This window comes from Hypanus sabinus, chromosome 31, assembly GCF_030144855.1.
Source record: "Hypanus sabinus isolate sHypSab1 chromosome 31, sHypSab1.hap1, whole genome shotgun sequence".
In the NCBI taxonomy this organism is placed as follows: domain Eukaryota; kingdom Metazoa; phylum Chordata; class Chondrichthyes; order Myliobatiformes; family Dasyatidae; genus Hypanus; species Hypanus sabinus.
The window spans coordinates 25,693,336-25,720,690 of NC_082736.1; the positions used below are offsets into that span (position 1 = coordinate 25,693,336).

The 27,355-nt window shown below is 51.3% G+C and overlaps 2 protein-coding genes across 3 annotated transcripts in view; both read right to left on the reverse strand.

The window, feature by feature from the left end:
• Window positions 1-2,939, reverse strand: part of LOC132383988 (cystatin-2-like) — a 100,915-nt gene extending 97,976 nt beyond the window's left edge. The window contains exon 1 of one of the 2 annotated variants that reach the window (XM_059955234.1): window positions 2,379-2,937. In XM_059955234.1, the coding sequence (XP_059811217.1) occupies window positions 2,379-2,807 (429 nt within the window). In that variant the 5' untranslated portion in view covers window positions 2,808-2,937. Of the gene's footprint in view, window positions 1-2,378 lie in introns of both variants that reach the window. The other variant, XM_059955233.1, reaches the window with a different exon arrangement.
• A 1,091-nt stretch (window positions 2,940-4,030) lies between these two features.
• Window positions 4,031-27,355, reverse strand: part of drap1 (DR1-associated protein 1 (negative cofactor 2 alpha)) — a 35,534-nt gene continuing 12,209 nt past the window's right edge. Inside the window, exons 2-7 of the mRNA XM_059955232.1 lie at window positions 25,337-25,409; window positions 19,324-19,417; window positions 17,609-17,728; window positions 13,516-13,612; window positions 12,792-12,871; window positions 4,031-4,612 (exon numbers count right to left, since the gene is read on the reverse strand). Coding sequence (XP_059811215.1) covers window positions 4,474-4,612; window positions 12,792-12,871; window positions 13,516-13,612; window positions 17,609-17,728; window positions 19,324-19,417; window positions 25,337-25,409 — 603 coding nt within the window. The 3' untranslated portion in view covers window positions 4,031-4,473. The remainder of the gene's footprint in view (window positions 4,613-12,791; window positions 12,872-13,515; window positions 13,613-17,608; window positions 17,729-19,323; window positions 19,418-25,336; window positions 25,410-27,355) is intronic.

Here is a 27,355-nt window from a genome sequence, read left to right on the forward strand (position 1 = left end):
TCTCAGAGGTGTGGGACCAGAATACATGACTGAATTGCTATCCTTTTATAACACCGCCCTATATTCTATCTGGGTAGCCTCCAACCTAATGGGATGAACAGCAATTTCTTCAGCTTCAGGAAATGCCATCCATCTCACCATTCCCTGCCCATCAACTCCCTCTGGTGCTCCTTTCTCCCATGTCCTTCTACCCTCTCCTATCAGATTTCCCAATCTCCTGCCCTTTATCTCTTTCACCAATCACTTCCCAGCTCCTTAATTTTACCCCCCCCTTCTTAGTCTGGCCTCTCCCCCCTCCCATTCCAGCCCCGATGTAGGGTCCTGGACTGCAATGTTGACCAGTTACTCTTTTCCACAGACACTGCCCAGCCTGCTGAGGTCCTTCAGCATTTTGTGTGTTGCTTTGGATTTCCAGCACCTGCAAATATCTTTGTTCATTTTATAAATCTGCCTGAGCTCGTAGGTCTGCTCAAGACCATTAGGTATCAGAGCAGAACTAAACAACTTGGCCCATCGAGTCTGCTCCACCCTTGCATCCCACTACTCTGAACCCACCTTCTGGATGTTGACTTTCCCTTTGTGGGAAACATCCTCTCCACTTTATTACCTGTGCCTTGAATTTCAACAACCTCCCTCAGAAGAAAATTGGCAGGTCAGTACTTTTTATAAACTAGGCTCCTAACTTGTGGAGCTTGAGGCTTAAAACTATAGGAGAAGCAGGTTCAATTGACACTTTTACATGCCCGATTAAGACCTATCGAACTTTGCTTTTCACTAACGTAGTTTTTTCTCTTTGTTTTTTACGTTTGTACTTCATCGCATTGTAAACCACTTGGAACTAAATTGTCTGTAGCTACACTGCAGTTGTACTGTGAGCAGTTTTGGACCCCTTCCCTCATCAAAGGAAGGACGTGCTGGCATTGGGGACGGCCCTGAAGAGATTCAGAAGAACGATCCCAGGATCCCAGCACTTTAAGGCTTTAGATCTGTACTCATGGAGTTTAGAAGGATGAGGCGGGGATCTTATTTAAATCTACCAAATATTTAAAGTCCTGGATAGAGTGGATGTTTCCTATACAGGGGGATACGAGAGTGTAGGACCAGAGGGCATAGCCTCGGTATAGAGGGACATCTGTTTGAAACAGAGGTGAGGAAAACTGTCTTTAGCCAGAGGGCGTGGAATCTCCGGATTCCTTTGCCACAGACAGCAAAGTCACTGAGTGCATTTAAGGCGCAGGATGATAGGTGTTTGGTTAATCAGGGCGTCAAAAGGTTGGGGTGAGAGTGCAGGAGAATGGAGTTGAGAGGGTCAAACAAATCAGCCATGGTGGCGCTAACAATGGGCCAAATGGCCTAATTGTTTCACGGTCTCACCTATGAAAAGTGCCCTGTAAGTAAGATGCTACTATTAATAGTAATATCCCCTTTGGTTACTGTGTTTGAAAGCGAGCACCAAGAATCAGCTTTACTCTCCGTGGCCACTTTCTGAGAAGGCTCCTGTTTCTAATAAAACGGCCTCTGAGCCTATGTTCGTGGTCGTCTGCCGCTGTGGCTTCTCCAGAGATGCTTTAGTGCACACCGCTGTTATAATGCGTGGTCATCTGACCTCTCTCAGCAACGAGGGGTTTTCGCCACAGATCTCCATGGTAACATAGCTGTCGGCATGATGCAATTTACAGCCTCGGGGTATCAGAGCTCAGCGTTCAGTTGCATCTCCCGTCTGCGTCCTCTCTGTAAACGTGTGGGTCTCCTCCGGGTGCTCCAGTTTCCTCAGAAGTACCATCTAGTGGGTCACTGTAAATCGCAATGCGATTAAACTAGGTTTAAATAGGCTGATGGGCGGTGCACCTCTTTGGGCTGGAAGGCTGTATTTCTCGATAAAATCGCGACTCACTGGAGTGTTTTTTCTTCTCCACGCCATTGTCTGCAAACGGTGAAGTCTGCTGTGTGTGAAGATCCCGGGAGGTGAGCAGTCTCCGAGATACGTCTGGCACCAGCAATCGTCCCACGGTCAACGTGACTTAGACATTTCCTCCCCGTGCTGAAACTGCTGAACCGCTCGACAAAGTCGGCGTGCTTCTCCGCTAGCTGATCAGATATTGGAGATGGACCCAATGGAGGGACCATCCCCACACCACCACCTGTCCCAGCATTATACCCCACTCCGTCCCTAGAGCATTGCCAAAGGATTCAATGTCTCTACTCACTCCTCTGTCCTACTGCTTCCCATCTACTCGACTCCTCCTCTCCACAGCGCTCACCCTTCCTTCTCATCCTCTCAACCCTCCCCTCTCCCCTCACCAGCCCCACCTCCACCACTTCCCTACCACCTCTCTCCCCCTCCCGTCCCTCCCCTACCCCGAGCACCCTCTCCCCACCTGTTCTTGGGCCGATATCACATTCGACACCTCGCTGCGATACGCGTCGTTGGAGTCGCGGTTGAAGGCCTTCACGGCCGTCCTGATCGCTTTCGCCACGTTGGGGGCATCTACGCGCACGTCGTAGCGGCCGCCCGGCATTGGCACTGCCACCGCCTCCGACACCTCCGACGCCAACCCCAGCAACAGAAGCAGCAGCAGCGCCGGGCCCATCGCCACCATCTTCACACGCAGCAAATAATTACAGACCGGGGCGACATCCGCCCCGCCCTCGTCACTTCCGCCCCGCCCTGGTGCCGCCATCTTTCTGCGGGGCGAAACGTCCCACACCGGCCCCATCTTCCCCTCAATCGCAAACGTGAGAAATGTTGCGTTTGCAGGAAATCCAAAGCAACGCAACATACCCCAAACCCCGGAGAAATTCAACATTCATGGAAATTAATAAACAGGCGGCGTTTCGGGCGGAGACCCTTCTCCGTAAGGGAGGCAGGAGAATGGGGTTGAGAGGGTTAATAAATCAGCCCTGATGGAATGGCGTGCAGACTCGATGGGCTGAATGGACTAATTCTACTTTTTGTCTATGAGAAGTTTTATCTATGAGATATTAAAAGTGCTCTTAAATTACTAATAGTAAAATCACCTTTCATATTGGTCGGTTAATGTGTTTGAAAGACAGTAGCAAGGATCAACTTCATTTGCTGCATACACTCAGCCGCCACTTCACTGGATACCTCCTGTACCTAATAATAGTGGCCCCTGAGGGCACGTTTGTGGTCTGCTGCTGTAGCCCATCCACTTCAAGGTTCAACACGTTGTATCTTCTGCACACCACTGTTGTTATTTGAGTTACTGTCACCTCCCTGTCAGCTCAAACCAGTCTGGCCATTCTCCTCTGACCTCTCTCATTGACAAGGTAGTTTCACCCACAGAACCGCCGCTCACTGGGTTAATTTTTGTTTCCCACACCGTTCTCTGTAAACGAGACTGTTGTGCGTGAAGCCCAACTCCCCCGTACCCCAGTACAGCATGTGCTTTCCCCGGATCAATAGTTTCTGAAATACCCAAATCAACCCGTCTGGGCAGCATGCTGTAGTGGACATTCTTCCACATGCTGATGTTTGGTCTGAATTAGGTTGCTGTGCCGATTGGCTGATTAGATATTTGCATTAACAAGCAGGCTCACCAATCAGAGTGACAACTGAGTGCAGAGTGAGTGGACCTTTTCCCCCAGGACAGGCATGGCTAACACAAGGGGGCAGAATTTTGAGGTGGCTGGACGAAAGCATGTCAGAGGGAAGTTCTTTACACAGGACTGATTGTGTGTGGCCGTGCATTTTGACTGTTTGTTCCTCTCCACATATCGATCAAGTTCCTCCAGCACTTTTTGTTTTGAGAGTGTTGCCCTGGCTTTCCAGCATCTGCGCAGTCTCCTGCGGTTAGTTCTTCTTCCTGCCCCTCCCTGGGGCAGTGCCGCCACAAAATGCCAACCGAATCCTCACGGCAGAGGGGAGGGGAGCAAGAACACGATCACAGGATGCCTGCGGTGAGAATTCAACGCTAATCGATCGCCCCACTGCAAATGTTGGGGGGGGGGGGGGTGGCAGTCGCTGCTGAGAAACTCCAGGGAGAGAAATAACAAGCAGGGGAAATGATTTAGGACGAATTTACTTTATTCCAAACTTTATTCTGCACATTACTAAAGTTAAAAATTAAAAGAAAGTAATGGCCAACTGAACGTAGGGGGTAAATTCCTTTGTTTCAATACCCGGCTCCTCAAGCCCACCCCGTTCCCCCCGCAGCCCCTCTTTGAGGAGGAAGGGCCATTTACTCAAGAGGGGATGGGTGATTTCTGTGCGCAGATGGACAGAACGAGGGGGTAAAACGAATTAAGAACTGCATCTCAGGAGCAGCAACTAAAACTTGAGTGTGTGGGAAGGGGAGAGGGAGAACCCAAATTAAAATAAAATGAGACAATATGAAAATAATCTGTTGGGGAGGCAGGGAGGGGGTTGGACATACGCACACGTACACACACGCTCGCACTGGGAATAAAATTCTGGTTACCCACTCAGCAAAAGACAACATAAACGCAGAGCTAAGAGTCGTAATCTTCATCCTCGCCATCTTGACTGCCGGTCACCAGGCCAGGAGCGGGCATCGACAGGGCGTGCGTCGCTTGTGCAAACATGGGGGTGGGCAGCACTGGCGGGGGGTTGCTGAAGACGGGCTCAGGGCTGCAACAGACAACGGAAAAGCGCATCAAGGCCTGGCGGGGAGCCTCCGGGGTCACGTTTACTGTACATGCATGCAGAGGCGTTAGACCGCAAGTCAAAGGAGAATCAGGCCATTCAGCCCATCGAGTCTGATTTACTATCCATCTCGATCCCATTTTCCTGTAACCTTTGACGCCCTTTACTAACCAAGAACCTATTAACCTCCGCTTAAATATCAAGTGACTTGCCCTCCACGGCCCCATGAGGCAATGAATTCCCACAGATTTGTCACTCTCTGGCTAAAGAGATTGCTCCACATCTCCATTCTAAAGGGACACCCCTCTATTCTGCGACTGTGGCCTCTATTAGAGGAAATATCCTCTCCATATCCACTCCATCTAGGCATTTCAATATTTCAATGAGAATCTCCCCCCTCCCCTCCCCCCTCTAGCTTTCAAGAAGGAGCTAGATAGGTGTCTTAGGGATATGGGGACAAGGCAGGAACCGGGTATTGATAGTAGATGATCAGCCATGATCTCAAAATGGCGGTGCAGGCTCGAAGGGCTGAATGGTCTACTTCTGCACCTATTGTCTATTGTCCCCCACTCCATCCTTCTAAAATCCAGCGGGTGCAGGCAAATCAACATGGATTTGCTGAAGACAAGAATTTCCATCTCTTATTGCGGATGGAATTAGCAGTAGGAACAAAAGCGATTCACTTGAAGGGATTCTAATTTCCATAGGATGACCGGCAACCTCAGGCCACATCTGGAGTATTGCGTAGAGTTCTGGTCGCCCCACTGTGGGAAGGAAGTTGAGGCTTCAGACGGGGTAGAACAGTCAGCTCCATCACGGGTACTAGCCACCGCAGTACTCAGGGCATCTTCAAGGAGCTGGGCCTCAGAAGAAGGACCCCCACCACCCAGGTCATGCCCTGTTCTCACTGCTACCATCAGGGAGGAGGTACAGAAACCCCGAAAGCACACACTCAACGATTCAGGAACGGCTTCTTCCTCTCTGCCATCCGATTTCTGAATGAACATTGAACCCATGAACACTACCTCACTACCTTTTTAAATTTCTATTTTTGCATTACTTAGTTAATATATGTATACTTACTGTAGTGTTGGCGCGTGGCCAAGTGGTTAAGGTGTTCGTCTAGTGATCTGAAGGTCACTGGTTCGAGCCTCAGCTGAGGCGTTGCTCTGTGACGACACCGGTGCCAAGCTGCTTGGGTCCTAGTGCCCTTTCCTTGGCCAACATCGGTGGCGTGGAGAGGGGAGACTTGCAGCTTGGGCAACTGCCGGTCCTCCACAAAAAAAGACCTTGCCCAGACTTGCACCCTGGAAACTTTCCAAGGTGCAAATCCACGCTCTATCGTGACTAACGGAGGCCTACTACTACTTACTGTAATTGACAGGTTTTTCTATTCTATTACATTTTTTTCTACATTGCATTACTGCCATAAAGAACACATTTCATGACATAAGCTGGTGATATTAAACCTGACGCTGCCTGGTGTAGAGGGCGAGTGCTATCGTGAGCGGCCGGACAAACTTGGGTTGTTTTCTCCGGTGTGTCGGAGGCTGAGGGGAGATCTGACGGAGGTTTACAAGATGATGAGAGGCAGAGATAGAGTGGACAGGGAGTATCTGTTTCCCAGGGTTGGAATGACTAATACCAGAGGGAGTGCACTGAAGGTGAGGGGGGGGAATGTGAGGGGCACGTGTTTTTTTTTTACACAGAGAGCGGTGGATGCCTGGTGTGGAGGTAGAGGCAAATACATTAGAGGTTTTTAAGAGACATTTGGATCGGCACATGGATGTGAGGAAGATGGAGGGAAATGGACAGGATGTAGGATGGGGGGGGTGATTGGTTTTCGGGGGTGTTTTTTATTTATTTTTCAGATGGTTTGCCACAACGATGTGGGCTGAGGGGCCTGTCCCTGTTCTATCTTCTGTATCAAAGGCAGAACATAACAGCCCAAACTGGCGGGAAAATGTGAGTGACGCAGTAGCCGAGCAGCCACCAGCGTTTCCGCTCCGACTGGACGGGTTTCTGTCGCAAATACCGAAGCTCTATAGAGAGAGTTCAGTGCCCCAAGCTACCGGGAGTTCACATCACCGATGAATATCTCCTCCCTGAGAAAGAAGGCACAGCAGCGCCTCCGCTTCCAGAGGAGATCGAGGCACACGAGGTTTGCGCCCAACCACCTCTAAACTGCATTTTACCACTTAAGTTAAAGTCTGTCCCGAGCCTTATAGGCTCATCAGGCCGGTGCTGATGCCGGTTTCCGTGGCGCGAAGCGACTGGGAGTACAAGACCTCCCCCTGGATAGGACGCCAGTCTATCGCGAGGTTAACCCCCAGCATTTTGCCGGTACCCACTTTCAGCTGGGTGGACCGGAGCAGTGTGTGGTTAAGTGCTTTGCTCAAGGACACAACACGTTGCCTCAGCTGGGGCTCGAACTCACGACCTTCAGATCGCCAGTCCAATGCCTTAACCACGTGGCCGAGCGGCACACGCATTTTACCAGAGCACCATGACAAGTTGCTTCTCCATCTGGTCCGGGAGCAGCCGAGCATCGGACCAGAAGTCCCTACAAAGGATGGTGAGAACGGCCGAGAGAATCATAGGGGTCTCCCTACCGTCCATTGGGGACATTTATCAGGAGCGCTGCGTACGCGGGGCCCTTAGTATTATCCAGGATCCCACCCGTCCATCCGGCATCCTCTCTGACTTTCTACCATCGGGCAGGAGACTCCGATGCATAAAGACAATGGTCAGGATGGGAAACAGTTTCTTCCCTCAGGCCGTCAGGCTTCTGAACTCCCTGCCGCATCGCATTCGAAGTGTCACCGGCTAATCTGTTCTGTACCTGACATATTTAATTTATGCACTTGTTTGTCTGTTTATTCATTTGTAGATTTTATCCTTACTTTCCTTAGTTTTTTGTGTGTTATGTGTACTACTGTGCTTTACACCCTGGTCCGGAGAAACGTTGTTTCGTTTGACAGTATACATGTATACAAAATGACAATAAACTTGAGTTGACTAAACTGCGCCCTCCTGGCAAAAGGCCGTACAGACCCGTTGGATCAGAGTGTTTACTTTCAAGGTCAGAATCCCACCCAAACAGCGGTCCAATCAATCCCAAGAAGCTTTACAACAGCAGCGAGCTCGATAGATGAGATTAGAACACAGTGCAGAGCAGGCCCTTCAGCCCACACCGTTGCTACTGTTATTCCTTTCCGCACCTTGTGGCGAAACCTTTGTCACAAAAAAAGCGTTTTTTTTAAACGAGGCGGAGTCGCTGGCTCGACGCTCGACCCAGCACGGATGGAGAGCGTGTGAGAGGAGCCGGCCGGGTTCGAACCCGGGGACCACTCACTTCGAAGTTTGGTGCCGATGCCACACCACCACCGGCTGGCTGCCACGTTGTACTGATTCCTTAAAACTACTCCAAGCTCAACCTAACCCCTCCCTCTCACGTAGGACTCCGTGCTTTTCTTTCACCCAGGTTACGTTGCAACTTTATAAAACTCTGGTCAGGCCACAGCGGGAGAATTGTGTCCCGTTCTGGTCAGCTCACCATAGGAAGGATGTTGGGGCTTTGGGGAGGGGACAGAAGAGGTTCATCAGGACGCTGCCTGGTGTAGAGGGCGTGGGCTATCGTGAGCGGCCGGACAAGCTTGTGCTGTTTTCTCCGGACTGTCGGAGGCTGAGGGGAGATCTGACGGAGGTTTACAAGATGATGAGAGGCAGAGATAGAGTGGACAGGGAGTATCTGTTTCCCAGGGTTGAAATGACTAATACCAGAGGGCAGCATTGAAGGTGAGGGGGGGATGTGAGGGTTAAGTTTTTTTACTCAGAGAGTGGCGGATGCCTGGTATGGGGGTAGAGGCAAATACATTAGGGGCTTTTAAGAGACGTTTGGATCAGCACATGGATGTGAGGAAGATGGAGGGACGTGGACACGCTGTAGGTGAGAAGGATTAGTGTTTGGGTGTTTCTAGCTGGTTTGGCAAAACATTGTGGGCCGAATGGCCTGCTGTGCAGTACTCTTCTACGCTCTTAGGCTGCTCTGAAGGAGAATTCTGAAGTAATATCAGCAAACTGCCTTAGCAAAGGTAGGGCGTTTGATTTAAAACAACAGGAGAAAGTACAACTGAACCGGAGTAAAACGGTTAGGACATCGGTGGGGGAGAAAAGCGAAAGCTCACAGAAACATAGAAAACCTACAGCACAATACGGGCCCTTCGGCCCACAATGCTGTGCTAAACGTCCTTACCTCAGAAATTACCTGGGGTTACCCATAGCCCTCTATTTTTCTGAGCTCCACGTACCTATCCAGGAGTCTCTTAAAAGGCCCTCTCGTATCCGCCTCCACCACCGTCGCCGGCAGCCCATTCCACACCCTCACCACTCTCTGCATAAAAAACTGACCCCCTACACCACCTCTGTACCCCAGACACCTTAAAACTGTGCCTTTCCAGTGCTAGCCATTTCAGCCCTGGGAAAAAGCCTCTGACTATCCACACGATCAATGCCTCTCATCATCTTATACACCTCTATCAGGTCACCTCTCATCCTCCATCACTCCAAGGAGAAAAGGCCGAGTTCACTCAACGTATTCTCATAAGGCATGCTCCCCAATCCAGGCAACATCCTTGTAAATCTCCTCTGCACCCTTTCTATGGCTTCCACATCCTTCCTGTAGTGAGGCGACCAGAACTGAGCACAGTACTCCAAGTGGGGTCTGACCAGGGTCCGATATAGCTGCAACATTACCTCTCGGCTCTTAAACTCAATCCCACGGTTGATGAAGGCCAATACACCGCGTCCCTTCTTAACCACAGAGTCAACCTGCGCAGCAGCTTTGAGTGTCCTATGGACTCGGACCCCAAGATCCCTCTGATCCTCCACACTGCCAAGAGTCTTACCATTAATACAATATCCTGCCATCTTATTTGACCTACCAAAATGAACCACTTCACACTTGTCTGGGTTGATCTCCATCTGCCACTTCTCAGCCCAGTTTTGCATCCTATCAATGGTCACCGACTTCAACGCAAAATATAACCTGTCTACAAACATCTCTTTGCCTTCTGTGGGCAAGCCCATTTTGAACCACAAAGCAATGTCCCCTTGGATCCCACGCCTCCTTACTTTCTCAGTAAGCCTTGCATGGGGTACCTTATCAAGTGTCTTGCTGAAATCCATATACACTACATCTACTGTTCCTTCATCAATGTGTTTAGTCACATCTTCAAAAAATTCAATCGGGCTTGTAAAGCACAACCTGCCTTTGACAAAACCATGCTGACTATTCCTAATCATATTGTACATCTCCAAATGTTCATAAATCCTGCCTCTCAGGATCTTCTCCATCAACTTACCAACCACTGAAGTAAGACTCAGTGGTCTATAATTTCCTGGGCTATCTCTACTCCCTTTCTTGAATAAGGGAACAACATCTTCAACTCTCCAATCCTCCGGAACCTCTCCCGTCCCCATTGATGATGCAAAGACTGTTGCCAGAGGCACAGCAATCTCATCCTTCGACTCCCACAGTAGCCTGTGGTACATCCCGTCTGGTCCCAGTGACTTATCCAACTTGATGCTTTCCAAAAGCTCCAACACATCCTCTTCCTTAATATCTACATGCTCAGGCTTTTCAGTCTGCTGCAAGTCATCCCTACAATCACCAAGATCCTTTTCTGTAGTGAATACTGAAGCAAAGTATTCATTAAGTACCTCTGCTATCTCATCTGGTTCCATACACACTCTTTCCCACTGTCACACTTGATTGGTCCTATTCTCTCACATCTTATCCTCTTGCTCTTCACATACTTGTAGAATGCCTCAGGGTTTTCCTTAATCCTGTCTGCCAAGGCCTTCTCATGGCCCCTGCTGTCTCTCTTAATTTCATTCTTAAGCTCCTTTCTGCTAGCCTTTCAATCTTCTAGATCTCTATCATTACCTAGTTTATTGAACCTTTCGTAAGCTTTTATCTCCTTGACTAGATTTACAACACCCCATAGTTCCTGTACTATATCATCCTTTCCCTGTCTCATTAGAACGTACCTATGCAGAACTCCACGTATATATCTCCTGAACATTTGCTACATTTATGCCTTACATTTCCCTGAGAACATCCGTTCCCAATTTATGCTTCCAAGTTCCTGCCTGATAGCCTCATACTCCAGTTAAACACTTTCCTAACTTGTCTGCTCCTATCCCTCTCCAATTTTATGGAAAAGGGGACAGAATTGTGATCACTATCTCCAAAATGCTCACCCACTGAGAGACCTGACACCTGACCAGGTTCATTTCCCAATATCAGATCAAATACAGCCTCTCCTCTTGTAGGCTTATCCATATATTGTGTCAAGAAACCTTCCTGAACACACCTAACAAACCCCACTCCATCTAAACCACTCGCTCTAGGGAGATGCCAATCGATATTTGGCAAATTAAAATCTCCCACCACAACAACCCTGTTATTATTACACCTTTCCAGAATCTGGCTCCCCATCTGCTCATTGATGTCCCTGTTACTATTGGGTGGTCTATAAAAAATATTGACTCCTTCCTGTTTCTAATCTCCACCCACAGAGACTCTGCAGACAATCCCTCCATGATTTCCTCCTTTTCAGCAGCCTTAACCCTATCTCTGATCAACAGTACCATGCCCCCACCTCTTTTGCCTCCATCCCTATCCTTTCTGAAACATCTAAAGCTTGGCACTTGAAGGAACCATTCCTGCCCCTGAGCCATCCAAGTCTCTGTAACGTCCACAACATCGTAGCTCCAAGTACTGATCCACGCTCTAAACTCAGCCACTTCGTTTATAATACTCCTCACATTAAAACAGACACATCTCAAAGCATCGGTGTGAGCGGGTCCCTTCTCTATCACCTGCCTATCCACCCTCTCGCACTCTCCAAGCTTTCTCTGTTTGTGAGCCAACCGCCTCTTCCCCAGTCTCTTCAGTTCGGTTCTCACCCTCCCCCCAACAATTCTAGTTTAAACTCTCCCCAGTAGCCGTAGCAAACCTCCCCGTCAGGATATTGATCCCCCGGGATTCAAGTGCAACCCGTCCTTTTTGTACAGGTTACACCTGCCCCGAAAGAGGTCCCAATGATCCAGAAATCTGAATCCCTGCCCCCCTGCTCCAATCCCGCAACCATGCATTTATCCTCCACCTCAGTTTATTCCTATACTCACTGTCAAATGGCACAGACAGTATACTACCTTTGTGGTCCTGCTTCTCAACTTCCTCCCTAACTCCCTGTAGTCTGTTTTCAGGACCTCCTCCCTTTTCCTACCTACGTCATCGGTCCCAATATGCACCATGACCTCTAATTGTTCTCCTTCCCACTTCAAGATATCGTGGTGTTATTGAGGGTATTAGGGACAACCTGACAGGGTGTAAGGTGGTTTTGGCCACAAGAGATTACATTCTTGGAGAGAAGTGTTCCTGCAGAGTGGGAAAACTGTGATAGTTCGTAATGTCACATAGAAGAGAAAATCTGCAGATGCTGGAAATCCAAGCAACACACACAAAACGCTGGAGGAACTCAGCGGATGAGGCGGCATCTGTGGAAAAGAGTTAACGGTCGACGTTTCGGGCCGAGACCTTTCATCGGGAGTGGGAAGAATGATGAGAAGGTGGGGGGGGGGGGGCAGTGGAAGAGACTTTGTGTAAGTGGGAGGGAAGAGTGCTTGGGTGTTTTGAGCGACTCTGAATTAGATAAATCAGTTTTATCTGTCAGGCCTGCATCGGACCGTAAAGTGGAATGCGCCATTTGCACCGTTGGCCAACGCAAGGAAGTGTTGGGGGCAGCGCGTGAGTTCCGCCATGCTCCCGGTGCCAACGAAGCACGCCCACAACTCACTAACCCTGCCCTCTGAACTGTGAGAGGAAACCCTCGCGGTCACAGAGAGAACGGGGGGGGGGGGGTGGGTGGGGGGAGTTGAACCTGAGATCGCTGACGTTACTGCGCCATCCCCAGCACCTTGTGCCCCCTCCCCACGTAATTCAATAGACTGGCGGCTGCTGCTCGCCCTCCCAGGGTAGAAACTGTTGGCGGGGAGGGGAATCTGCCAAGGTGGCATAGGCCTGGGACGGAGCCCAGGGCTCGCCTGGAAGTGAGGTGGGGAGGGGAGGGGCGGGCAGCTCGGGGCAACCACTCACCTCTGGATCTGGTCCCCGGCTTTGTCGACGCTGGAGCGGGAGGCTTCCTCCTCGTCCGTCTCGCTGTCCTCCGACTCGTCCTGTTGGGAGGGAGCAAGCAGAGGGGCTGGGCTGAGAGAGGGCCTGGTCTCTCCCCGTGGCGCTCCCGCATCGGAGTCGCAGGCCGCACACTGAGGGGCGGCATCGTACCACAGGGGACGTCACCTCCGCACTGCCTGCCAGCAAGTCACCGTAGCCGAGGCAGACTTATCCACCTTGGATCCAGGCCCTTCGGTCCAACTCGTCTGTGCTGGCCGCCCCTTGGCCTACTTCCCCAGCTGACCTGAGGCAAGGCAGTTATGTTATGCTGGGGATCGGAGTTATGTGGGAGTAGGGGAGGGGGAAGGGGGACACAGTGTCCGTTCGACCTGCCTCCATTATTACTCCAGGAGCTTCTCCTTATGCATCCGTACCACTGGCCAGGAGGAGCCCTGACGCTGTACCAGACAAAGCCTTCAGTGTCCCGTGTTGGAGCCGACCGTACAGGACTGGCGCGGGTCATGTTGGACCGGACCACATCAGACTGGAAGGGGATTGGGCTGCGGGACGCCACGGGCGGACGCTCCCACAGGAGGGGCTGTACGGGTTGGAAATCGTGATCGACGCACCAAAAACCCCGGAGGGGAGGGAGCAGGTTAGGCCGCGTCTGTGGAGGGGGAAGGGGGGGGGAGAAGCGACTGCTCACCTCCTGTTCCGATTCTGTGCTGGACTGCTTCTTGTCCTTCCCTTTCGCTCCGGACCCTCCGTTGGCGTTCCTGCGACCCATTCCGGGCTTCCGACCCCTGAAACGGCAGGGAGATGAGCCGACTGCACACCGCACTCCTTCCGATCACAATCACGGTCAGGTTTAACACCACCCACGCGTGTCGCAAAACTTGTTAACTTTGCGGCAGCAGTCAGAGAGAAAAAGAAACTGAATTACAGTAAATATATATGATACTTGCTGTAATTCAGATTATTTTACATAGTTAAACTAAATAAGTAGTGCAAAAAAGAGAAATTAAAATATAGTGGGGTAGTGTCCATTCAGAAATCCGATGGCAGAGGGGAAGAAGCTGTTCCTGAAGCATTGAGACTGTCCCTCCTCCCTGATGGTAGCAATGAGAAGGGGGCATGTCCTGGGTGACGGGGGGGGGGGTCACGCTCCATGTAGAAGTCTTGGCTGGTTCCCGTGATGGAGCTGTCTAATTTCACAACTCTCTGCAGCTTACTTCGACGCTCCCCCCCCCCCCACCCCACAGCGGACATCGGCCAGTCCCACCCACTTCAGCGCCCGGTTCTGTGGACTCAGGGCCTCTCACCGCCTGGGCCCAGCGCCGACCATAAGACAAAGGAGAAGATGTCGGCCATTCGGCCCATCGAGTCTGCTCCGCCATTTTCATCATCTGATCCAATCTCCCCTTTAGTCCCACTCCCCCGCCTTCTCACCATAACCTTTGATGCCCTGGCTACTCAGATACCTATCAATCTCTGCCTTAAATACACCCAATGACTTGCCTCCACTGCCACCCGTGGCAACAAATTCCATCGATTCACCACCCTCTGGCTACAAAATCTTTCTTTGCTTCTCTGTTCTGAATGGGCACCCTTCAAAACTTAAGTGATGCCCTCTCACACTAGACTCCCCTGCCATGGGAAACAACTTTGCCACATCCACTCTGTTCATGTCTTTCAACATTCAAAATATTTCTATGAGACCCCCCCCCATTCTTCTAAACTCCAAGGAGTATAGTCCAAGAGCGGTCAAACGTTCCTCGTATGTTAACCCTCTCATTCCCGGAATCATTCTAGTGAATCTTCTCTGAACCCTCTCCAATGTCAGCACATCGTTTCTTAAATAAGGAGCCCAAATCTGCACACAGTACTCCAAGTGAGGTCTTACCAGTGCCTTATAGAGCCTCAACATCACATCCCTGCTCCTATACCATTCCTCTAGAAATGAATGCCAGCATTGCATTCGCCTTCTTCACCACCGACTCAACCTGGAGGTTAACCTTAAACCCGGTCAGCCAGTGAGGAGAAAAGGGAGGGTCCCCAATCCGGCGGGGCTCGCAGAACCAACGGGGGAGGACTGTGACATCGGGGCAGCGAGCTCTTGTTGTTACAGCGAAGGCCTCTCCCTCCCTCGACAGGGTGAGCGGGCCCGTCTGCGGACTGTAGTTCGACTGGACTCAGTGGGGCCCCTGCTGCTCGTCGCCTGGTGCCCGGGGGGTGGGGGGGGGGGGGTGGCGGTGGATTGTAGCTTCGCCGGTGCAGCTGAGGGCGGGGGTTGATGCATTACTGTTGCTTGTGCGAAGAGAGGGGGTAGGTGTCGCCAACCCCCCCCCCACCCGTTTTCTTCGTCTCGCGGATGTCTGTGAAGAGGACGAGTTTCAGGGTGCATAACTGTACCCCGAGATTAAATGTGTTTTGAAACCAAACGTTGTGGGGTGCTGCACTGGTGACCCCCTACCACACTCGCAGGTGGGTTATTTATTAATGAAAATGATGCATTTGGCTGTACGTTTCGATGTACACGCGATAAGATAAATCTGAATCTAGAAGGCTAAAGGCTGTAGGTATTTCTTTTCAAACAGATGTACCGTGGGGTGCATTCTGACTGGCTACATCACTGCCTGGGACGGGGGCTCCAGTGCATGGGCTCGAAAGGGGCCGCCGAGGGTTGTTGAGTCAGGCAGCTCCGTCATGGGCTCAAACCCCGTCCCCCACACCATCGAGGACATCCATCCCCCAGGACCCTCACCATCTGGGACACGCCTTCTTCTCATCACTACAGGAACAGAAGAGATTCTGCAGATGTTGGGGATCCAGAGTAACTGACACTAACGCACGCACAAAATGCCGGTGGGGGCTCAGCAGGTCAAGCAGCCTCTAAGCAGGGGGAATAAACCAGTCAACGTCTCGGGCCTGATGAAGGATCTCGACCCAGGGCGCCATCTCGGCTGAGCATTTTGTGCGTGTGTTACTCTGGATCCAGGGGGTTGGTACAGAATCCTGATGACTGGACGCTCTAGGCTTTCAGAACAGCTTCTGCCCCTCCAGTGCTGGATTCCTGGACGAGAAGCCGAGTCCGGTTTACTATCACTGGCACATGTTGTGGAATTAGTTGCTTTGAGAAGCAGGACACTGCAATATACACAAAAATAACGCTGAGTTATAGTAAAATACATAAAACGCTGAAGGGACAGCAGGTCAGACAGCATCTGTGGAACAGTCGAAGTTTCAGGCTGAGACCCTTGCAGGACTGGAGAGGAAGAGGGGAGATCAGAGTCAGAAGGTGGGGAGAAGGGAGGAAGAAGTACAAGGAGGCAGGCGATAGGGAGAGGGGGAGGAGCAGGAGGGTGAAGTAACGACTGGTGAAAGCGATGAGGGCCGGAAAAGGGGGTCTGATAGGAGCGGTCAGGAGGTCATGGAGGAAAAGGGAGGGGGAGGAGCACCAAAGGGAGGTGATGGGCTGGTGAGTAGATAAGGTGAGAGAGGGGGTGGGGGGGGCCATTAACAGAAGTTTGAGAAACCGATGTTCATGCCATCAGGTTGGAAGGCTACCCAGACAGAATATAAGGCGCTGCTTCTCCAACCTGAGTGTGGCCTCATCGCGGCAGCGGAGGAGGCCGTGGATGGACATATCGGAATGGGAAGTAGAATTGAAATGGGTGGGCACTGGGAGATCCGTTTTTTTCTGGCAGACGGAGCGAAGCGGTCCCCCAATCGACATCGGGCCTCACCGATATACGGGAGGCCGCACCGGGAGCACAGGTCACAGTCGACAACCCCCGACAGGCTCACAGGTGAAGTGTCGCCTCACCCGGAGGGACTGTTTGGGGCCCTGGATGGTAGTGAGGGAGGTGTTGTCGGAGCAGGTGTGGCACTTATTCCGCTTGCAAGGGTAAGTGCCGGGGGGGGGGGGGGAGATCAGTGGGGAGGGACGAATGGAGAAGGGAGTCGCGCGGGGAGCGACCCCTGTGGAAACCGGGAAGCGGGAGGGGTGGGAAGACGTGGTGGGTGGGATCCCGCTGGAGATGGCGGAAGTCACGGAGGATTACGGGCTGGACGCGGAGGCCGGTGGGGTGCAAGAGGAACCCAATCCCGGGTAGGGTGGCAGGAGGAGGGAGGGGGGGAGGGCAGGCGTGCGCGAGGCAGAAGAGAGCAGCGGCGGGGGGTGGAGGGAGGGAGGCCCTTTCCTTCGGAGGAGGTGGACACCTCGGCTGTTCCGGAAGGGAAAGCCTCACCCCGATCGCAGGCAGCACGAGGGCGAGGTTGTGTTCGTGGCCTGGCTCGGCGGGCGTTCAGAAGCCTGATGGTGGTGGGGAAGGAGCTTGTCTTAGGAACTGGAGCGTGTGTCTTCGGGCTCCTGCACCTCCTCTCTGATGGCAGGAATGAGAAGTCCTGTATGGCGAGGGGAGAGGCTGTACCGGGTTTGGGGGTGGGGGGGGTTTGCAAAGGGGCCTTTTTGCCACTGTTGCTGCTCTGGCTGAGCATCATGGGTAAGCTATGTTGGCGCAGTGACGTGTGGCCACCCCCCAGCACACTGGGTCGCGTTGGTTGTTAACACTAACAACACATTTCACCCTGGGTCTTGATGCACACTTCATTCAGAAATTTATATCTGAACAGTGGGACATCTACTCACAAACGGATGGGGGGGTGGGTGGAGGTAAATGGAACGTGGGAGGGAACCTCCCAGGCTGCTGCTCACCCTAAGCCAAGGAACAACTCTGCAAGGGGGGGGGGGGGGGCAAGCCCTTTTAAGCCCGCGCCCCCAGTCGGGTGGGACTCACCTGCGGGGCACCTTGTCCCCTACCATGTGGACGTCCTCGTTCTCGCCCTGCATGTCGGGCACGGTAGCCACTAGGTCCTTGAGGAAGTCGAACTGCTGCTCCAGCTCGATGCACTGCTTCCTGCCGGGAGAAATCGGGCCGAGACGTCAGCGCGGAGACAACCCCCCCCCCCCCCCATCGCTGGACTCCATACTGCCGCCACCTTCACCTCCCCACCCCAACTCCTACTGGTCGGTGCAGATCTTGTCTGGGTGGGAGGCGGGTGTCACTGGCCAGCCCGTCATTCATTGGCTGCTGTGCCAGGTCAATCAGAGTGTACAGGAGGGTCTGATTGGCTAAAGATGGCCAATTTCCTTCCTACTTGGGTGCTTACAAATTAACTGAACTCGAACTCCCCTTCTGGGTTGGAATTCGAACCCTCTGTCCCTGAAGCAACTGCCCAACCACGTTATCCTCTCCCCTTCCTTCCATGCTCAGGGCACAAGACTTAGGCTGTTATGAAGGGCTCTGAGGGGCTGAAGGGTGCGGGGTAGCCCCCTCCTTTGTGAGAATCACAAGATCACTGTTGAGTCAGTTCAGGAGGCCCAGGAAATGAGAGGGAGACGTTTGGAATGTCTTGACCCCTCCGGCGATATAAAGCTACTGGAAACCGCCATTGTCTCTTGGAGATGGACTTGTGTATTACAATACTGTTCTACGTGGAAGCCCTCAGGCAAAGTGGGCTGGTTGGTGGAGGGATTGCGTCACCCCAACCTGATTGACATCTGAGACCCTGTGAGTCAGGATAAAAGAGGGTCTGTGGGAACAGCCCTTCAGACGCACCAGAAGAAATGCTAGTTATCCCGTAATAGCGGAAGCCGATGGGAGGAGGCCACGTGCGTTCGGTTCCATTTGCCACGGAACCGGTGGCTTTTACCACGGAAGAACAGCTTTTAGCTAACAACGGGGAAACCAACTCCCAACGACTCTCGAAGGATTGATATCATAAAAGGACTGGGCAAGTTTTAACCCGTCTTTCTCTCAAACCAAAACGCTGCAGCTTGAACGAACTAACAGTGACTTTTATATTTCCATCGGACAATACATTATCCCCTAGACAATGATAGAGCTATTTCTTATTGATTATTATTATAAGTGCGCTTTTAGATTTAGTATTGACGACGTATATTATCTGTATGTTTGCATTGATATTATTTTAGTGTATCTTTATCAATAAATACTGTTAAAAATAGTACCATCAGACTTCAACGGACCTCTCTACCTTTGCTGGTAAGTGACCCAGTTACGGGGTACGTAACAAGGCGGAGAATTAGGCCATTCAGCCCATCAAGTCTGCTCTGCTATTCCATCATGGCTGACTTATTATCCCTCTCAACCGTATTCTCCTACCTTCTCCCCGATTAATCAAGAACCTATCAACCTCTGCTTTAAATTTATCCAATGACTAGGCCTCCACAGCCATCTGTGTCAATGAATTCCCTAGACTCACCAGTCTCTGGCTAAAGAAATTGCTCCTCATCTCTTTTCCAAAGGGGCATCCCTCTATTCTGTGGCTGTGCCCCCAATCCCAGCCTCCCTCTCGACAGGAATCATCCTCTACATGGGCCTTTCAAAACGAGGGAGAGGTGCGAGAGGAGTCCAATGAGAAGCCGAGTGGGCGGGAGGGGTTGGGGGGGAGCCAGGCCGAACGGGAAACGCGTGGGCCGCCTACTTACAGGTGTGACGTGGTCATGGTCTTGGCGTTGCGTGACTGGGTCACGTGGCAGGCCTTCGTCAGGAGGGAGTCCAGGAACAGTTCCAGCGCCCGAGCTGAGTGGCATGTTAAGGAAATCCGCTCGACGCTCTGGCTCCCTGCTCGAGGGAGCTCCCGGCACCGCCGGATATTCTGGCATCACCGACCTCCCGAACGGCCTCCCACCGCCCGCCACTCCGTCCTGTGCCCCCGTCTGGAGCTGAAAAGCTGTGGTCTGTTGGGAAGCATTCTTTGTGTGCGTCTCCCACGCCCCCCCAGAGTGAGAGGAGGCCAGCTCTATTCACTACCCGAGCACCATGACAAAGACCGAGGAACCACACATATCGCTCCATTCCGCCCCTGAAGGACCTCAATCACAGTTATACATCAGGGTAATGGCCCTTCAGCCCAGCTGGTCAGTGCTGCCCCATTTGCCTGTTTCAGGCCCATACGCCTCTACACTTGCCTATCCGTCTGCAGCACTGTGCCAAAGTCTTCGGCACATCTATGTAGCTAAAGTGCCCAAACTTTCGCACGGGATCGCACTCATCAACGTGGAGCGGAGAGCCACTTTGTAAATCTGGCGGGGGCAAAGGGTGTTGGGAATGGTGAGGGTGGAGCGCCGCGGGAGGGGCGTGGGACAGGTGGCAGAGGAGTGGTGCGGGTGCAGCCACAGCCAGCCCTGAGACACCAGGCGAGGTCATTTGATTCCAAACGATTGGTTTATTGACCGTTACAGAATGTCTCTCCGCTCCCTCCCCTTTTCCCAACCACGATTCCTCTCTCCCTGCCCCCTTCCCACTCTCAGTCCTCGACAGAGAACCAGGCTTATCACTCTCAAATGTCATGAAATTTGTGGCAGCAGGACAGTGCAATACATAAAATTACCACAGTACTGTGCACCCTAGCTATACACAGGTCCACAAGACTTGCACAGTAGTGTATCTGTCGGGTTCATGCACCTGCTCAGCAGCTGAAGGCGTGGAGGTGTGAGGCGCTCCTTCCCTCCGGTGGCCTGCAGGTCACCCTTGGGCGAGGTGTAGCCCCTGCTTAGCCCCCCCCCCCCCGCCCCGATCAGGGTCACCGTGGGAGCAGCCGGTGCCTGTCACAAGCGAGGCAGACAATCTCTGACGAGTACCGACAACGACCGTCAATGGCAAACGACTTCTGTAGAAAAATTTGCCAACAACAACCACGGTCATGGAAAGAGCATGCTTGCCCACGTCTCACAACACGGTACAGAACGAAAGGACCTGCCCAGCGCCTTCTTCTGGCAGCGTGTTCTGGGGGTGGGGGGGGGGGGGTGAAAAGTTCTTCAGGTTGCGAGTAAATCTCTCCCCTCCTAAACCTGTGCCCCCCCAATGCTTGAATCCCCAAGCCATGGGGAAGAAACCGTATGAGACCCCATCTTTGATTTTATACACCTCTTTCTCCCACACTCCATCTCAGGAGAAAGGTGCCAAGCTGTCTAAATCTCTCTCAGGCCCGGCGACGTCCTCGTAGGCCTCTCCTGCCCAATTTCCAACCAAATGGCATCGTCCCCACAGCAGGGTGACCAAAACTGAGCACGACGGCCCAAACGCGGCCTCGACGTCTCGTGCAACCGCGCAGGACGTTAGAGGGGCCAGTGGAAGCACGTCCGTGCCGAACTTTTGCGGTGAATCAGATTTGGCCGATGGAGTCCAAGTTGAGTTGTTCCCCGAACTTGGCAATCCATCCGCAAGTGTTTCATTGCCGTATGAGGAGACATCATCAGTGCGCTGGTCACAGGTGGTGTCCCCCCCCCCAAATGCTTGAACTTCAGACACTTATTGGCATGTGGCAAAGCTAATGTCGCAGTAGTTATGGGGGATTTCAACGTGCAGGTGAACTGGGAGAATCAGTTTGGTGCTGGACCACAGGATAGGGAGTTTGTAGAGTGCCTAAGGGATGCATTCTTGGAACAGCTTGTACGAGAGCCAACCAGGGACAAGACTATTCTGGATTTAGTGTTATGTAATGAACAGGATTTGATAAGCAATCTCGCAGTAAAGGAGCCATTAGGAGGTAGTGATCAGAATATGATAAGCTTTTATCTGCAATTTGAGAAGGATAAGGGCAGCTCGGAGGTGTCAGTGTTGCAGTTGAACAGGGGAAACTATGGAGCCATGAGGGAGGAGCTGGCCAAAGTTGACTGGACGGATAGCCTAGCAGAAAAGACAGTGGAACAGCAATGGCAGGTATTCTTGGGAATAATGCACAAGGTACAAAATCAGTTCATCCCCCAGAGAAGGAAGGATTCAAAGGGGGGAGAGGGGCCACAGTGGTTGACAAAGGAAGTCAGAGATTGCATAGCAGTAAAAAAAAAAGGAAATGTGATAGAGCTAAGGTGAGTGGGAGGACAGATGATTGGGAAGCTTTTAAGGGACAACAGAACTTAACTAAAAAGACAATACGGGGAGAAAAAAATGAGGTACGAATGCAAGCTAGCCAGGAATATAAAGGAAGATAGCAAAAGCTTTTTTAGGTATGTGAAGAGAAAGAAGATAGTTAAGAACAATGTTGGGCCCTTGAAGAATGAATTGGGTGAAATTATTATGGGAAACAGAGAAATGGCAGAAGAATTTAATGAGTACTTTAGATCTGTTTTCACTAAGGAAGACAAAAGCAATCTCCCAGATGTATGGATGGGCCAAGGACATAGAGTAACAGAGGAAATGAAACAGATTGACATTCGGAAGGAAATGGTGATGAGAAGACTGATGGGACTGAAGGCTGACAAATCCCCAGGTCCAGATGGTCTGCATCCTAGGGTACTAAAGGAGGTGACCCTGGAAATTGGAGAATGGCTAATGTTATCCCACTTTTTAAAAAAGGAGGGAGGGAGAAAACAGAGAACTATCGACCTGTCAGCCTGACCGTTGCTGGGAAATGTGCTAGAGTCCATTATTAAGGATGAAATAGTGGCATATCTAGATAGCAGTGTTAGGATTGGGCCGAGCCAGCACAGATTTACCAAGGGTAAATCATGCTTGACTAATCTGTTGGAGTTTTTCGAGGATGTATGCAGGAAGTTAGACGGGGGAGATCCAGTGGATGTAGTGTACCTCGATTTTCAGAAGGCCCCACATAGAAGATTGGTGGGTAAAATCAAAGCTCAGGGCATCGGGGGGGAAGGCATTGACATGGATAGAAAACTGGTTGGCAGATAGAAAGCAAAGGGTAGCGGTGAATGGGTGTTTCTCGGAATGGCAGGTGGTGACTAGTGGGGTGCCATAGGGCTCGGTATTGGGACCCCAGCTGTTTACCATTTACGTTAACGATTTGGATGAAGGCATTGAGAATAACATCAGCAAGTTTGCTGATGATACTAAGCTGGGTGGCAGTGTGACATGTGATGAGGATGTTACGAGAATTCAGGGTGACTTGGATAGGCTGGGTGAGTGGGCAGATACTTGGCAGATGGCGCTTAATGTGAATAAGTGTGAGGTTATCCACTTTGGGAGTAAGAACAGGAAGGCAGATTATTATCTGAATGGTGTAGAGTTGGGTAAGGGAGAAATACAAAGAGATCTAGGAGTCCTTGTTCATCAGTCACTGAAGGTGAATGAGCAAGTGCAGCAGGCAGTGAAGAAGGCTAATGGAATGTTGGCCTTTATTACAAAGGGAATTGAGTACAAGAGCAAGGAAATCCTCTTGCATTTGTATAGAGCCCTGGTGAGACCACACCTGGAGTATTGTGTACAGTTTTGGTCTCCAGGGTTAAGGAAGGACATCCTGGCTGTAGAGGAAGTGCAGTGTAGATTCACGAGGTCTGGACTGTCTTACGCAGAAAGGTTAGAGAGACTGGGCTTGTACACGCTGGAATTAAGGAGATTGAGAGGGGATCTGATTGAAACATACAAGATTATTAAGGGATTGGACAAGATAGAGGCAGGAAGTATGTTCCGTATGCTGGGAGAGTCCGGTACCAGAGGGCATGGTTTGAGAGTAAGGGGTGGGTCATTTAGGACAGAGTTAAGGAGAAACTTCTTCTCTGGAATGCACTGCCTCGGAAGGTAGTGGAGGCCAATTCTCTGGATGCTTTCAAGAAGGAGCTAGATAGGTATCTTATGGATAGGGGAATCAAGGGATATGGGGACAAGGCAGGAAAAGGGTATTGATAGTGATTGATCAGCCACGATCTCAAAATGGCGGTGCAGGCTCAAAGGGCCGAATGGTCTACTTCTGTGCCTATTGTCTATTGTCTTATTGATTGGTCATCATTACGTAGACTTAGTTTTGAAGTAGGGAGAGGCCTCATTGCTGAATGGCTGTGTGGTGAACTCAGTGCATTGTGGTCCAGAAATTTGTCTGCGTTGGCTTAAAAAATGCGTGTCCATCTGTTTACAGAATTATTCACAGAAAACCACGGTTCTAGAGATTCTCTTGCACCCCACCTGCTCGCTCGCGTCATGATGCCCAGTCAAGTTTGTGGCCCTCTCGGCCTTCATGGGTAGAGACGAGGGGGAGCTGGCCAAGCTGTTGGACAGCCAGTTCACGTTCCTGGATCCTTGCGGGTAGATTGCTCCCAGTTCGGAAGTCAAACTGGAAACATGCGAAGGCGGAGTAAAAAAAAAAGCTAACGGCAAGATTCTTGGCAGTGTGGGGGGAAAACAGAGGGAGGTCGGTGGTCGACGTCCTTCTAAGTTGACTGGGAGGTTGCGAGTGCGTGGGGGGGGGGGGCGAGTTCAGTTCAAGAGCTGCAAGGGTGACGCTGCGTCTCCGTTAAAAACCCTGGCCAGACCACCCTTGGGAGTACTGTGCTCAGTTTTGAAGCCCTTCACTATCAGAAAGATGTGGAAGCTTCAGAAGGCGAAAGGACTTACCAGAATGCTGCCTGGATTTCAGGCGACTTGATAGAGGTGTATAAGATGATAAGAGCCACAGACTCTTTCCTCAGGTCGAAAATCCTAATTTAAAGATGATTGGAGGGAAGTGCAGGGGGGGGGGGGGAATGTCAGAGGTAATATATATATATATATATTTTTAAACACAGAGTGCATGGAACAGCCCTCTGGAGCAGATATATTTGATAGCCACATGGATGAAATAACAATGAAGGGGTATGGGGGGGGGGGCGGGGAAGGGTTAGATTGAAGCTGGATTAGGTTGAAGGGTTGGCACAACATCGGGAGTTGAAGGGACTGTTCTGTTCTGTGTTGAACCGTTTTGATTTCCAATAGAGAACCTCGTTTTAATATTGGTCGTTACCAATCCAGACGAAGCGGAATCATCACTTTAGATGCTACTAGGCCACCTAGGTTGTCTCTAAATTACCAGCGAAGGCTTCCGGATTACAAGCCGGGGGGGGGGGGGGGGGGCGTTATATGGGAGGCAGGGTTTAAGGGTTGGCACAACATTGTGGGCCGAAGGGCCTGTACCGTGCTGTACTACTCTATGTTCTATAAAACAAACATGAAAGAACTCGACTTAACAAATGTGACAATGGTAGCACATCAATGTGGGACACTTGCTCACAAAAGGTATTAAGGGATGAAGGTTTTATGGCGCAGACTGGCTACAGTCTGAGTGAAAGGATAGAATGGGTCAGGTGGGCCGTACGGCCCTGTTTGCTGGAATCTGTGCCGCCTGTGGCAATGAATTCTGCCGATTCACCAGCCTCTGGGTAAAGAAATCCCCCCATCGCTTTGCATTCTGAGGCTGTGCCCTCTGGTCCTACACTCCCTGACGCTGGGAAACATCCTCTCCACTACAAAAAGTATTAAGGGATGGGGTTTGATGGCAGAGACTGGCTAGAGAGAAGGGTAGAACAGGGCAGATGGGCTGACTGGCCTTTTCTGCAGGAGTCTTTGGATGACCGCAAGACATTGGATCAGAATTACACCATTCGGCCCATCGGGTGTCACTGGGACAATTAGATCCAGGAGATCGGAGAGGAATTCTCAGAACCATGGCTCAAGCAGCCCTTTCTCCCCACCCCATGGGGCTCGTCAGGGACGGCTTCCGAAGGATACAGATTATCACCGGGACAGCGGCGGCCACCTTCCCGATCTCTTCGTCCGTCTGCATGATCTTCTTTATCCTGGCCTACGACAGGAACAGAGTGGACAAACAGGGTCAGTGCAATCGAGGGACACAAGGAGGCTCCGTGGACGCTGGAAGTGTGGAGCGACAGCACTGACAGACTCAATCAGAGTCCCGATGAAGGGCCTTGGCCAAAAGCTTCTGACTCTTTATCCCCCTCCACAGATCATCACTGCTTGCTGATGGAGGGGAACAAAGAGTCGGCCAGAATAAATGCCCTTTAACCATTCCCCATTCTGGCTCCCTTCTCCTCCTCACCTGCCCACCTCTTCTCTCTGGTGCCCCTCCTCTTTCCCTTTCTCCCATTGCCCACCCTCCTCTCCTATCAGATTCCTCCTTCTTCAGCCCTTTACTGTTTCCACCCATCACCTGCCAGCCTCTGCCCGAAACGTCCACTCTTTATTCCTGTCCAGGGATGCTGCCTGACCTGCCGGGCTCCCCCGGCATTCTGGGCACGTCGCTGTGCTCCTTGCTGTCCGACCCCTCGCAGGGAAGCTGTCACAGCTTCAGAGAGGGCACAGGAGAGGCTCACCAGGATGCTACTGGGATCAGGGGGCGAGTGCCGGGGGAGAGGGTGCAACAACTCGGAGCAGCGGAGACTGAGGGAGGGCCCGGTGGGGGGGACTCCTAAACCTTTTTACGTCGTGGACCAATACCATTAAGCAAGGTTGTGAGAAGAGGTTTAAAAGATTATGAAGCACATACAGTCGGCCCTCCTTATCCACGAGGGATTGTTCCGGGACCCCCCCCCCGCGGATACCAAAATACGCGGATGCTCAAGTCCCTTATTTAACCTGTCTCAGTGCGGTGGACATTAGGACCCAGCGGAACCCCGGACTTTATTTAACATGCTCAGTGCAGTGGTCTTTAGGACCCAACGGAACCCCGGACTTTATTTAACATGCTCAGTGCAATGGACTTTAGGACCCAGCGGAACCCCGGACTTTATTTAACCCAGGGGTCGGCAACCTGCGGCTCCCCGTAGTTTGTTAGTTTTTGAAATTACAATTAGCCACCGTTCCGGCTAAGGGAGATAGCCTACGGGGGTTTGTGAGTATGGGTCTTTTGGAGCATCCGCGCCCACGGGGACGGGTTGAGGGAGGCTTTAAATCAAGGCTGCTTAGTTCGAATAAAGTTACCTTTGACTGCAGTGTCTTTATTTTAGCGCTGCATGTAGCGCTACACCGCTACAACGTGTTTTTTATCGCTATTAATATACATCACCACTGCCAATGCCTGACACCCGCCAGTGCGCGCTTTCTTTTAATTCTTCGATCCAAGGTAGGCTAACTATGGAGTAACCTTCAACCCAACGTCTTTTTTTCGGAGTTCAAAATGTTTTTGTTGCATGCAGAAATGTAATTTCGTTTTCTCTGCAGGAGTTCATCAATTTCATAAATGCAACACATTATAGTTTGTTTATACATAGCATAAAGGCAAAAAAAAACCATTGCATGCAGTGTTATTTCATTTTAAATGTCAAACGGGTTTTGTGGCTCCCACTGTTTTCTTTTCTGTGGGAAATAAGTCCATATTGGCTCTTTCAGTGGTAAACGTTGCCGACCCCTGATTTAACCTGTCCCAGTGTGGTGGGCTTTAGGACCCAGCGGAACCCCGGACTTTATTTAACCTGTCTCAATACGGTGGACTTTAGGACTCAGCGGAACTCCGGACTTTATTTAACATGCTCTGTGCAGTGGACTTTAGGACCCAGCGGAACCCCGGACTTTATTTAACATGCTCTGTGCGGTGGACATTAGGACCCAGCGGAACCCTGGACTTTATTTAACCTGTCTCAGTGCGGTGGACATCAGGACCTGGCGGAACCCCAGACCTTATTTAACCTGTCTCAGTGCGGTGGACTTTAGGACCCAGCGGAACCCCGGACTTTATTTAACCTGTCTCAGTGCGGTGGACTTTAGGACCCAGCGGAACCCCGGACTTTATTT